Source organism: Hyperolius riggenbachi, chromosome 3 (assembly GCF_040937935.1).
Source record: "Hyperolius riggenbachi isolate aHypRig1 chromosome 3, aHypRig1.pri, whole genome shotgun sequence".
Classification (NCBI taxonomy): domain Eukaryota; kingdom Metazoa; phylum Chordata; class Amphibia; order Anura; family Hyperoliidae; genus Hyperolius; species Hyperolius riggenbachi.
In genome coordinates this window covers 109214471-109228413 of record NC_090648.1, presented here as the reverse complement: position 1 = coordinate 109228413, position 13943 = coordinate 109214471, and the positions used below count along the sequence as shown (strand labels likewise).

Genomic DNA, 13943 nt, shown 5'->3' with positions numbered 1-13943 from the left:
CTGCTGCCAAACCATATTTTTTTTTTGGGGGGGGGGGAGGGGGAAACTACTGCCAGATCATATCTATTTTGTGGGAAAACTGCTGCCAGATCATGTTTATTTTGGGAGAGGGGACTGCTGCCAGATCATGTTTATTTTTTTATTTTTTTGGGGGGGGGGGGGGGGGGACTGCTGCCAGATCATGTTTATTTTGGGGAGGTGAACTGCTGCCAGATCATGCTTATTTATTTTTTTGGGGGGTGGGGCTGCCGCCTGATCATATTTATTTTGGGGGGAGAATGCTGCCAGATCATCTACTTTGGGGGAACTACTGCCAGATCATGTTTTTTTTGTTTATTTTTTTTTGGGGGGGGGGGCGGTTGGTGTAAGATCATGTTTATTCTGTGGGGAAACTTCTAGCAGATTGTTTATTTTGTGGGAACTGATCCAGGGGAAGGCGAAAAACCTTTCAAGGCGTGGGCCAATAAGCCTTAAAAGGGAAAAATTCCTTCCCGACTCCAAATGGCAGTCAGACGAATCCCTGGATCAGCTCTCCTGTGAATTGCCTAGTAATTCTGATCCTCCACCCCTTCCTATAGCCATATATTGTAGTATTTGTTCTCTTGTGGATGTTGTTTTACTTCTTTCCCTTTTGTAGAAACAAACAACAAACACACACACACACACACACACACACACACACACACACACGTACGTACACGCACGCACGCACGCACACACGCACACGCACACACACACACACGCACACACACACCCCAACTTAACAATAGTGATTTTTTTTTGTATTTTAGTTTTTAAACTGCCTGTTTATTTTGTGGGCACTGATCCAGGGGAAGGCGGAAAACCTTTCAAGGCATGGGCCAATTAGCCTTAAAAGGGGAAAATTCCTTCCCGACTCCAGATGGCAAATGGCAATCAGACGAATCCCTGGATCAGCTCGCCCGGAAATTGCCTAGTAATTCTGAACCTCCCTCCCCCCCCACCCCCCCAAAAAACACACACACACACACACACACACACACACACACACACACACACACACACACGGAACACACACACTTAATAATAGTAATTTTTTTGTGTTTTTCTTTTTTGTATTTTTTTTGTATTTTTGGTTTTAAACTAACCCCAACCTCCCCACCCCCCATTTTCCCCTAACTATAAAAGTATATGTTTTTTTTTTCTTCATTGGAGCAGGACGCCTTAATGATGGTCTGTCTGTAAATGAAAAAGAGGACAATAAAGTTAGTAAGAGACCAAGGATATTGTATATAATCAGAAGATGACTTACTTAGGCGGTCCTGGTGGCACTGCAGGTGAAGAAGCGTCTCACCCGTCTCCAAGCCCTGGCGCATCTGAAAAAGAAAGAATAAAGGTTGCGTCACATGAGGGAATAAGGACACATGTCAGGGATATGCCCCAGATACAAAGCTAACAACACCAATGACTTTCTGAAGCCTATAAAACGTGCATCAGTCCCCTCAGTGGGTACAGAGCGCAGGATGATGTGTGTACCTGAAGTCTCTGCTTTCTTTCTATTCTGCAGGCTGAGGCACTCCTCCATTATTCCCCTGCTGAGCCCTGTGAGGATGAGGAGGGGAACGCACAGAGCCACAGACTAATGGGGGAGAGGCAGCCCTGTGAGGATGAGGAGGGGAACACACAGAGCCACAGACTAATGGAGGAGAGGCAGCCCTGTGAGGATGAGGAGGGGAACACACAGAGCCGCAGTCTAATGGGGGAGAGGCAGCCCTGTGAGGATGAGGAGGGGAACACACAGAGACACAGACTAATGGAGGAGAGGCAGCCCTGTGAGGATGAGGAGGGGAACGCACAGAGCCACAGACTAATGGAGGAGAGGCAGCCCTGTGAGGATGAGGAGGGGAACACACAGAGCCGCAGTCTAATGGGGGAGAGGCAGCCCTGTGAGGATGAGGAGGGGAACACACAGAGACACAGACTAATGGAGGAGAGGCAGCCCTGTGAGGATGAGGAGGGGAACACACAGAGCCGCAGACTAATGGGGGGAGTGTGTCAGCCAGGACAGCCGAGTTGCTACACTGCCAATAACTCTGCAGGGGCCCCGGGACCACAATGCAGTTGGGTAATAAACATAAATATGGTGGCCTCCATATACCTCTCGCTTCCGATTCCCTTTAAAGGAGAATTTACCCGCATGGGAATTAAATAGGAAGAACTTTTTTTGTGGTTCAGGAATGATCAGCAACAATACCCCTCTAGTCATAATTCAGGCTAATACCTGCTAGAGAGCTCATTAGAGTGACAGATACCGTGACAGAGTTGCAGGGCTAATACAATCAGCCAGAGGAACAATAGACTCTGCCTGTGAGAACTTACAAGTTAAGGTGGCCATACACTGGCCCGATTCCCGGCCGTTTCGACAGCAGATTCGATCCTGGGATCGAATCTGCTGCCAATCGTTCGCGGTAAACACCGCCGACGATCCGATTTCCTCCCGAAATCGGATCGGTCCGTCGATCGCGCCGTGCGGGAAATTACCCTCGATCGCCCGCGGTTAAGTGCGCGTCGCTAGCGGCGGCCGATCCGATGAAAAATACATTACCTGATGCGGGCTCCCGGGCGTCTTCTCTGCATCTTCTCAGCGCTGCACCCGCTCCATCCCGGCGCTTCCTGGGTCACTGCAGTGACCCAGGAAGTTCAAATAGAGGGCGCTCTATTTGAACTTCCTGGTCACGGAGTGACACAGGAAGCGCCGGGATGGAGCGGGTGCAGCGCTGAGAAGATGCAGAGAAGACGCCCGGGAGCCCGCATCAGGTAATGTATACGGGGGGGGGGGGGGGGGGGGGGGGACAGGCGGCAGGAGCAGCTGAACAGATTGTGATCGGTTTCAGGCTGAAATCGATTCACAATCTGTTTGCAGTAAAGGCAGCCATACGATCCCTATCTGATCAGATTCGATCAGATAGGGATCTGTCAGCTGGTCGATCTGATGGCACATCGACCAGTGTATGGCTGCCTTAATATAAAGGTTCGTACACACGTCGAACTGTAACAAGCTACCAGTCATCAGACCCGTCCCGTTCTAATGAGAGTTTGCCGGTGTGTACAGTGTCATCAGGCTGATAAGGATAGCATATTGCAGCACATTTATATATTACACACACTTGTACACATTCCGGGAACAACGCCAGGGGTTTCCTCGCTTGTCCTGATATCGCTGCCGGTTACCACTGGGACCCGATAAAGCAAGTCGGCCCTACATCTTGCAGCATGTCCGATCGACTCATGTGACCAATTTCAACAAGAAATTGGTCGCATTGTCAGTTGAGCATGCAATTGGCGGCACCAATTTTCATCTGATTTCGATTATAATAATCAAATCGGATGGTTAATCGTCCGCCAAGTTGTCTGATGTATGGCCACCTTTAGACAGGATGCGCTTTGAGTCCTATGGGAGAAAAGCGCTTTACAAATGTTATTGTATTATTGTATTATAGCTTTTCAGGGACACAAAAAGCAGATTTCAGTGATCTTTGGAAGCAATTTAAATGCTAAGCAAAAAATATTTGAAAATTAACCACAGTAACTAAAGTTGAGGAACACTTTTATTGAATTCTTCACATAGTAGTTCTTTAAATTAGGATGAAAAACAAAACATATCCATTAAATGTGACTTGTCACCCTTCTGACAGGTTTCATGTAGACAGCTAAAAAACACCCCAGGGGAAGTATGTCCAGATCTGCCCTAATAGGAGGAATAACTACCCCACCACACAATCAGGGCCGGTTTCCACTACAAAGTGATGCGAATGCGGCTACCTCCCGATGCGGAAGTGTATTGGAGGAGATGGGAAGCGGCTGCGGACGTGCGAGAAGCATGCTGCAGATTCTCCGATCGCTCCGCACATCATGCACACACCGGAAACTCTTCCATTGCTGTGCATGTGTTTCAGGACACCTGCGGTGCGATGCGGCTATGTAGCCGCATCGCACCACTCCTAGTGGAAACGGGCCCTCAGAGTCTTCCTGTACTGTCCCTGATCATTCCAGTCGGGAATAGCATGCAGGAGGAGGAGCTTATCACAACCCATTTGCATAGTGTTAGAGCCTTCAGCAGAGGTCACCCACTGTGGACCGACTCTCCACACTGATCAGTAGTGGTCAGTGTTGCTCTTTGACATGCACATTGCTATAGGAGCCCCACTGTGTACTGTACAGAATCAGACTGGGAAGGTAGAACTGAGGTGGAGGTGATATGATGGCTGGGCAGTCATAAGCCATAGATTTAATCCTGATCTATCAGGAAGTGACATCACAAGGAGGGAGCCTATAGGAAGCGCTATAGATGGCCACACCTATAGACAGGTTACAGGACAACTTACCTTGCTCTCAGAGTCCTCCGCGGAGCTGGTGTTGGCTCTGCCGGTGGGGCCTCCGGTGGTGATCCCTCTGCTGGTCCTGGAGTGGGTGGCCTGGAAATGGAAAACAGAGGTAAGTGTAAGGAGGCTGTGGAAATCTTCAATGGATATAATACAATTCTTATCATGTATAACCGGCTGGTGGGCAGATCCCATACATGGACACCAAATGGTCAATTAGATGCTAATTATTCTTGCATGCAAATTTAATATAAATTGTATGCAGCTTGGAATTGGGCCAATCAAAAATGACAGGAAGAACATTTGTTTTACCCAGTTTCAAGTTGCATGAAATTTGCATGCAAGCCGGAATTGTATGCATTTCACTAATATCTTGTGATTGGCTCCCATTGTTATCCTACACCTGCATCCATTTTATAAGCTAACCATCAAAGTCCATAATCATTAGTAGCAAGTATTGGAGAATTACTTACTGGTCCTCTGCAGCTGGTGGCTGGTTGTCCTCTGCAGCTGGTGGCAGGATGTCCTCTGCAGCTGGTGGCGGTGGCTCGATGTCCTCTGCAGCTGGTGGCGGTGGCTCGATGTCCTCTGCAGCTGGTGGCGGTGGTGGCTCGAAGAAGCTGCAGAAAAGTGAAAGAGAACTATCAGTCACACAGTAAAAGCTTTGTAGGGCTAAGGAAGGAAGAAATAGCTTGTAAACTGTTTATTCTCAAGAAACAGCAAGGAGATACATATATGTAAAGTACTTACGGTTCAGCGCTTCCATTCACTTGTTTGGCTAATAAAGTACTTACATTGGATCCTCGATGTAGTCGTCTCGGATCCTGCAAAAAATGATAAGAAATAGCAGGAATTAATATTTTTATTATTTATTGGATTTATATAGCGCCAACATATAACGCTGTGCTGATGCTAAGTCACCTCCTTCCTCTAGTGCAAGGAGCTATAGACCCTCCGGACCACCCCCACCAGTCCTTTCCCCGATCCCCCATGTCCCCCTCCAGCACTCAGGAAATAATGAGCTGCTGGGGGGGGACAGGGATGATTGGGGGAAAGTATTGGAAAGGCTTAACAGAGGCACTTTTTTCTAATGCATTTCTGCAGTAAGGTAAAGACTGAATTGCTGTACTGTGAATACTAATGTTCACCACTAGAGGGGCCTGGGGAGACCGCGTTCAGTCATGGAAGACCCCAATATAACACCTAGGCAAGGGCGTAGGAATAGTCATAGCAGCTGCTATGGGGCCCTGGAGCAGAGGAGGCCCAGGTGGTACTTGATGTATTCAAGTGACCATGTACTATATGCAGTGTAGATCACATGAGAATGCAAATCTCCCAGTTACCTCATATCCATAGGGGAGGGGTAGGTGGTCATATCCATAGGGGAGGGGTAGGTGGTCATATCCATAGGGGAGGGGTAGGTGGTCATTTCCATAGGGGAGAGGTAGGTGGCCATATCCATAGGGTAGAGGTAGGTGGTCATAACTATAGGGTAGAGGTAGGTGGTCATATCCATAGGGGAGAGGTAGGTGGTCATATCCATAGGGGAGAGGTAGGTGGTAATATCCATAGGGGAGAGGTAAGTGGTCATATCCATAGGGGAGAGGTAGGTGGTCATATCCATAGGGTAGAGGTAGGTGGTCATATCCATAGGTGAGAGGTAGGTGGTCATATCCATAGGGGAGAGGTAGGTGGTCATATCCATAGGGGAGAGGTAGGTGGCCATATCCATAGGGGAGAGGTAGGTGGCCATACCCATAGGGGAGAGGTAGGTGGCCATACCCATAGGGGAGAGGTAGGTGGTCATATCCATAGGGGAGAGGTAGGTGGTCATATCCATAGGGGAGAGGTAGGTGGTCATATCCATAGGGGAGAGGTAAGTGGTCATATCCATAGGGGAGAGGTAGGTGGTCATATCCATAGGGGAGAGGTAGGTGGTCATATCCATAGGGGAGAGGTAGGTTGTCATATCCATAGGGGAGAGGTAGGTGGCCATACCCATAGGGTAGAGGTAGGTGGTCATATCCATAGGGGAGAGGTAGGTGGCATTTCCCAAGTATGCCTCCAATTTATGGCCCCATGAAAGTTTTGCTATGGGGCCCCATAATGTCTAGCTACACCACTGCACCTGGGCATTCCCTACCTAAATACCTCCTTGTATCACTGAGGGCCCAAACGAAAGAGGTGTGACTGCCATCCCCAGTGCTAATGGGGGAAATAGTGGAGCTGCTTGTGTATTGCTGTGTATTGTGTATATGGGAATGCTCACCTCTTCACCACTTTCCTCCAGGCATCCTCCTCGTCGTCTCTATAAAAGGAAACAAATATAAAATGAGGTTACAATCCTTGTACAGCAATCTAATGCAGGTCAGACTATAAGATTCAGGTAATACTTACGTGAGGGGGGGCACCGGGTGCATCTCCATGGCAAATATGAGGTCAGCAGCCACGGCGGTGATGATCCTAGGAAATAAGACAAAGGGCGAGGCGTAACTTTTTATGTTATTGATGAATAAACTCAAAGGTAATACTTACACAGCAACTCAAGAATGGAAAGGAGTCCGGATAAGCGGCTGGAGGCTGGAATGTAATACATGTAATGAAGACACGTGATCACAGGGCCAGCTTATAGCATGGCAGATGTTATAGAGCATTAGTAGTGGGTCTCTTTCACACCATCCCTGTATATCTCCATGGCTATACAATGTCATGTAGAACAGGTAGGTGATCGGACACGCTGTTGTCTATAAAATGTCCCAGAGAGCTGATTGGTCAGTGGTAATACTTACCCCCACAGGTTCTCGGGTGTTGGGGTCTGCATGTCTTCGTAAGATCTGCAGGGAATAAAGCAGACATAATCTCAGCATACAAGTAAAAGACAACCAACTGCATCTTACAAGTATTGCCTGTGTGTGTCCTGCCCATCTGACTGCACACGTATCTGACAACTAACTGCAACTTACAAGGATTGCCTGTGTGTGTCCCACCCATCTGACTGCACACGTATCTGACAACCAACTGCATCTTACAAGTATTGCCTGTGTGTGTCCCGCCCATCTAAATGCACACGTATCTGACAACCAACTGCATCTTACAAGTATTGCCTGTGTGTGTCCCGCCCATCTGACTGCACACGTATCTGACAACCAACTGCATCTTACAAGTATTGCCTGTGTGTCCCCCGCCCATCTGACTGCACACGTATCTGACAACTAACTGCATCCCAGTCTACACAGACTATCATGGAATCTTGATGCAGCCCCCTCCTATCATGTCACCACCCCCTCCCATTAGATTGTAAGCCTTTGGCAGGGCCGTCCCTCCTTGTGTATCCTATCTGATTGTGCGTTCTGCTCATCGATTAACATGAACTTGCATTACTCAGACTACTACTCTAGTGCATGATCTGGCATTGTGTGTCTTATTGCTTATTCCCTGTATTGTGTTGTCTGTAACCCCTATTATCAATGTCTGCAACCTAATTTATTGTACAGCGCTGCGTAATGTTGGTGCTATATAAATCCAATAAATAACAATAATTAAATACTTACGGCATCGGTCCATGGTTTCTGGTCAGGCGGTTCTGCACGATGGCCAGGCCAATCCTAAGGAATACAGGAGACAGAATGATTACATGAGCCATCATATTATCATAGCACATCTGTATATAGTCAGGTCTGAGCAGTATTAGTGACCTCGGCCTCATCCTGTAATGAAGTGATGTGTGATGATTTCATATGTTCACCTTCCCACAATAACATTACACATACAGTAAAAACATTTTATAAACAAAAAGTGAATAGTAGATGAGATACTCACTCGACACTTGGTTCGTCCAGGATGTCCCTGATGAAGAGGGCGGAAGCCAAACGAGTAGCTAGGTAGCTGAGGGATGAAAGAGAGAATAATGAGCTATCTTTGCTTGAAATGGGACTCTGACATGTTTTGAACATGTACAACAGCAATCTTTCCATCTTCTGAACAATACGGGAACGCAAGTCAGTGAAGGTGAGAAAACTGCTATCACTAGTCTATGATAATGGCCTCAATTCACTACGATTATACTGGAGCTAATAAGGCAAGAGAAAACTTGCTACAAACAGTGAGAGAGTTAGCTTATCTCTTCATTCCTTAAGTTACCTCCTCTGTAGTTAAAGAGGCACTATGGCGAAAAATTGTAAAATTTAAAATATGTGCAAACACAGACAAATAAGAAGTACGTTTTTTCCAGAGTAAAATGAGCCATAAAATACTTTTCTCCTATGTTGCTGTCACTTACAGTAGGCAGTAGAAATCTGACAGAAGTGACAGGTTTTGGACTAGTCCATCTCTCTCTCTCTCTCTATCGATATATATCCATCCCATGTTTTTACCCTCTAAACTCTAAAGGTGCGTCTTATATTCTGAAAAATATGGTATATCACACATAGAACGCATGTATATCACACATCTGTTTATACTATAAGTGAAAATAAACAGGTAAAACTAAAAAATTTTGAATATCGTGCAAAAATCCATTCATTTTAGTCATTCAAATTAAAAGGTGAAACGGATACATGAAATAAGAACCCATTGCAGGTGTTTCGGATTAATTAGCTGATTAGAGTCTGACACTGAGCCTAGAATATGGAACATTTTCACAATATTCTAATGGTCTGAGATTTTGATTTCGGGGTTTTCATAAACTGTAAGCCATAATCATCAAAATGATAACAAATTAAGGCTTGAAATATCTTGCTTTGCATATAATGGGTCTATTTCATATATTAGTTTAACTTTTTAAGTTGAATTACTGACATAAATTAACTTTTGAGCGATATTCTAATTTTTCGAGTTGCACCTGTAGGCTTTGTAGACAAAGAAAAATGACTTACAGCTCGTCTCTTTCAAGGCCTGAAAATAAAAGAGAGAACATGAGTGAGATTATTCAGAAATATCAGGCACAGAATAGAGTATTGTAGGCTTTGTGGCATAAGCTGGTCCTCCCCTATAGTAATAATAGTGTCCTGCACTGACTAGACGATTGTCGTCACCAGGGCCAGGACAAGGTCCCCCCATTCAATTGTGGTCACCCCAGTATAGGTAAGAAATGCACCTGCAGTAATAAAAAGCAACTACACCTTTCCCCCAGTATAGGTAGCCAGATGTGCCTCCAGTATTATGTAGCCCCCACACCCAGCAAAGGTAGCCAGATGTGCCACCAGTAATACATAGCCTAACCCAGGCATGGGCAAACTCGGCCCTCCAGCTGTTACAGAACTACAAGTCCCACAATGCATTTGCCTTTATGAGTCATGACTGTGGCTGTCAGACTCCTGCAATGCATTGTGGGACTTGTAGTTCCGTAACAGCTGGAGGGCCGAGTTTGTCCATGCCTGGCCTAACTCCACCCAGAATAGGTAGCCAAACTGCCTTCACACACCCAGTATAAGTTGTCAGATGTGTTTCCAGTATTAGATAATCACCCAACCCAGTGTAGTTGGTCAGGTGTGTCTACAATATTAGGTACCCTTTCTCCTCAGTATAGATAGCAGATGTTCCCCCAGTATTAGGTAGCCCCTCCTCAGTATAGCTAGCAGACATGCCCCCAGTATTAGGTAGTCCCCTTCCTTACTAAAGATATCAGATGTGCCCCCAGTATTAGGTAGCCCCCTCCTCAGTATAGATAGCAGATGTGCCCCCAGTATTAGGTAGCCCCCTCCTCAGTATAGATATCAGATGTGCCCCCAGTATTAGGTAGCCCCCTCCTCACTATAGATAGCAGATGTGCCCCCAGTATTAGAAAGTCTCCCTCCTCAGTATAGATAGCAGATGTGCCCCCAGTATTAGGTAGCCTCCCTTCTCAGTATAGATAGCAGATGTGCCCCCAGTATTAGGTAGCCCCCTCCTCACTATAGATAGCAGATGTGCCCCCAGTATTAGAAAGTCTCCCTCCTCAGTATAGATAGCAGATGTGCCCCCAGTATTAGGTAGCCTCCCTTCTCAGTATAGATAGCAGATGTGCCCCCAGTATTAGGTAGCCCCCTCCTCAGTATAGATAGCAGATGTGCCCCCAGTATTAGGTAGCCCCCTCCTCAGTATAGATAGCAGATGTGCCCCCAGTATTAGGTAGCCCCCTCCTCAGTATAAATAGCAGATGTGCCCCCAGTATTAGGTAGCCCCCTCCTCAGTATAGATAGCAGATGTGCCCCCAGTATTAGGTAGCTCCCTCCTCAGTATAGATATCAGATGTGCCCCCAGTATTAGGTAGCCCCCTCCTCAGTATAGATAGCAGATGTGCCCCCAGTATTAGGTAGCCCACCCTCCTCAGTATAGATAGCAGATGTGCCCCCAGTATTAGGTAGCCCCCTCCTCAGTATAGATAGCAGCTGTGCCCTCAGTATTAGGTAGCCCCCTCCTCGGTATAGATATCAGATGTGCCCCCAGTATTAGGTAGCCCCCTCCTCAGTATAGATGGCAGATGTGCCCCCAGTATTAGGTAGCCCTCTCCTCAGTATAGATAGCAGATGTGCCCCCAGTATTAGGTAGCCCCCTCCTCAGTATAGATAGCAGATGTGCCCCCAGTATTAGGTAGCCCCCTCCTCAGTATAGATAGCAGATGTTCCCCCAGTATTAGGTAACCTCCTCAGTATAGATAGCAGATGTGCCCCCAGTATTAGGTAGTCCCCTCCTTAGTATAGATAGCAGATGTGCCCCCAGTATTAGGTAGCCCCTCCTCAGTATAGATATCAGATGTGCCCCCAGTATTAGGTAGCCCCCTCCTCAGTATAGCTAGCAGATGCGCCCCCAGTATTAGGTAACCTCCTCAGTATAGATAGCAGATGTGCCCCCAGTATTAGGTAACCTCCTCAGTATAGATATCAGATGTGCCCCCAGTATTAGGTAGCCCCCTCCTCAGTATAGATATCAGATGTGCCCCCAGTATTAGGTAGCCCCCTCCTTAGTATAGATAGCAGATGTGCCCCAGTATTAGGTAGCCCCCTTCTCAGTATAGATAGCAGATATGCCCCAGTATTAGGTAGCCCCTTCCTCAGTATAGATATCAGATGTGCCCCCAGTATTAGGTAGCCCCCTCCTCAGTATAGATATCAGATGTGCCCCCAGTATTAGGTAGCCCACCCTCCTTAGTATAGATAGCAGATGTGCCCCAGTATTAGGTAGCCCCCTTCTCAGTATAGATAGCAGATATGCCCCAGTATTAGGTAGCCCCTTCCTCAGTATAGATATCAGATGTGCCCCCAGTATTAGGTAGCCCCCTCCTCAGTATAGATATCAGATGTGCCCCCAGTATTAGGTAGCCCCCTCCTCAGTATAGATATCAGATGTGCCCCAGTATTAGGTAGCCCCCTTCTCAGTATAGATAGCAGATATGCCCCAGTATTAGGTAGCCCCTTCCTCAGTATAGATATCAGATGTGCCCCCAGTATTAGGTAGCCCCTCCTCAGTATAGATAGCAGATGTGCCCCCAGTATTAGGTAGCCCCCTCCTCAGTATAGATGGTAGATGTGAGTAAACTCTCGATCAGACTCCAATTGTAGCTCTGCCATTACCGTTGCTGGTCCTGTGTGTGTACAAGACTCATACTTACAGTCCAGATATCCGCCATTTTCAAAATCAGACTGAAAAGAGAAAAGTGGAAAGACACAAGTTAGTATTTCATGTTTTTACATTATATTCAACAACAACAACAACTTTCATCCATTCCTCACATGCCATGTCGGGTGTACTTACTGAGTCACTGTCTGAAACCTCACGGTCCTCACTGTAATGAGAGAAACAAAAACTGTGTCAGATACAGGAAGAGTAAAGTAACACAAATAGCAATACTAGGGAGCCTCTGTGGTAATCCATCACCCCCCTCCCCAGACAGTATTAGGTAGGTTCTGTGGTCTCTTGTTACATCCCTCCTCCCAGGTAGCAGCATTAGGTAGCCTTTGTGGCCCCCTCCATCACCCCCACCCCATACAGTAGTATTAGGTAGCACTTGTGCCCCCTTATCATTCCCAAATTATAGTATTAGGAAGCTTTTGGGTCTGCCCACCCCGATAGTAGTAGTAAGTCATTTTTGGCCCACTCTTAATGCCCAGATAGTTGTATTAGGTAACCTTTTAAGCCCCCCTCCATAGTAGTATTCAGTAGCCTTTGTACATCCCCCTCCATAGTAGTAATAGGTAGCCTTTCTGCTCCCCCATGGAAATATTATGTACACTTTGTACACCCTCAATAGTAGTATTAGGTACCCTTTGTACACTCCTTATAATAGTCTTAGGTGATCTTTGTGCACCCCCATAGTAGTATTAGACAGACTTCATGCACCCCCCCCCCCCCCCATAGTAGTATTAGGTAGTCTTTGTGCACCCCCATAGTAGTATTAGGTAGCCTTCATGCACCCCCCCCCCCCCCATAGTAGTATTAGGTAGTCTTTGTGCACCCCCATAGTAGTATTAGGTAGCCTTCATGCCCCCCCCCCCCCATAGTAGTATTAGGTAGCCCTTGTGCACCACCCATAATAGTATTAGGTAGCCTTCATCCACCCCCCATAGTAGTATAAGGTAGTCTTTGTGCACTCCCCATAGTAGTGTTAGGTAGTCTTTGTGCACCCCCATAGTAGTATTAGGTAGCCTTCATGCATCCCGCATAGTAGTATTAAGTAGCCTTTCTGCACCCCCATAGTAGTATTATGTAGTCTTCATGCACCCCCCATAGTAGTATTAAGTAGCATTTGTGCACCGCCCATAGTAGTATTAGGTAGTCTTTGTGCACCCTCCATAGTAGTATTGGGTAGTCTTTGTGCACCCCCCATAGTATTAGGTAGTCTTCATGCACCTCCCCATAGTAGTATTAGGCAGTCTTTGTGCACCGCCCATGGTTATACTCACATGTCTATATCAAGGTCTATAAGAGAGAAAAAAAACAGGAAAGTAAATTCACCGGCTACTGCCGCTCTATATGGACATCAATCTATTACCTCTATATAAAGACACTTGGTGAGATGCTGCACATGTATTGATATACTTACACAATCTGCAGGCTAGTGTCCGAATGATCCACTGTTCGGATTGGAAACTCCCTATATAAGAAAGAAAGCAAGACATTATTAGCTATTGCTAATGTTACAGGAGGGTTACTGAACAGCATATGGATATACTCACAACATGGATGGAGGGCTCAAAGTTTTCGGGTCCTCAAGGTCAGACATAATTCTGTAGAGAAAAGAACAAAAGAAACATTAAGATCACATGGTCTGTATGACGTCACATCAGCCATAGTGATGTAATAAAATTTTCCAATGCACAATATTACATTATAAATTGAGAACCCCGAACTACACTCTGAGCCGCAGCCCGGAAGGGTATATGCAAAGAGGGCATCAGGATCCGGCCACATGTAGCCCGTCTTCTTATACTGGGGGAGCACTCTCTGGCTACTTATAGTGGGGGGCCTCTCAGGCAAGCTATACTGGAAGGTCTCTCTGGCTAACTATACTGGGGAGAGCACTCTCTGGCTACCTATACTGGGGGGAGATTTCTCTGGCTACCTATACTGGGGGGAGATTTCTCTGGCTACCTATACTGGGGGGGG

General features: G+C 46.6%; 1 protein-coding gene across 1 annotated transcript; it reads right to left on the bottom strand.

Moving 5' to 3' along the window:
* Window positions 1-1009: 1009 nt before the first annotated feature.
* Window positions 1010-13529, bottom strand: LOC137561103 (tropomyosin-1, isoforms 33/34-like). Its single transcript, XM_068272357.1, has 15 exons — window positions 13514-13529; window positions 13381-13431; window positions 13241-13256; window positions 12093-12123; window positions 11950-11980; window positions 9236-9254; window positions 8181-8246; window positions 7913-7966; window positions 7151-7195; window positions 6759-6824; window positions 6631-6669; window positions 5156-5185; window positions 4835-4981; window positions 4365-4454; window positions 1010-1355 (listed from the first exon to the last, which is right to left on the bottom strand). The coding sequence occupies exons 8-15, from the start codon at window positions 7915-7917 to the stop codon at window positions 1292-1294; spliced, it is 486 nt and encodes a 161-aa protein (XP_068128458.1). The 5' UTR covers window positions 7918-7966; window positions 8181-8246; window positions 9236-9254; window positions 11950-11980; window positions 12093-12123; window positions 13241-13256; window positions 13381-13431; window positions 13514-13529; the 3' UTR covers window positions 1010-1291.
* Between the last annotated feature and the right edge of the window lie 414 nt (window positions 13530-13943).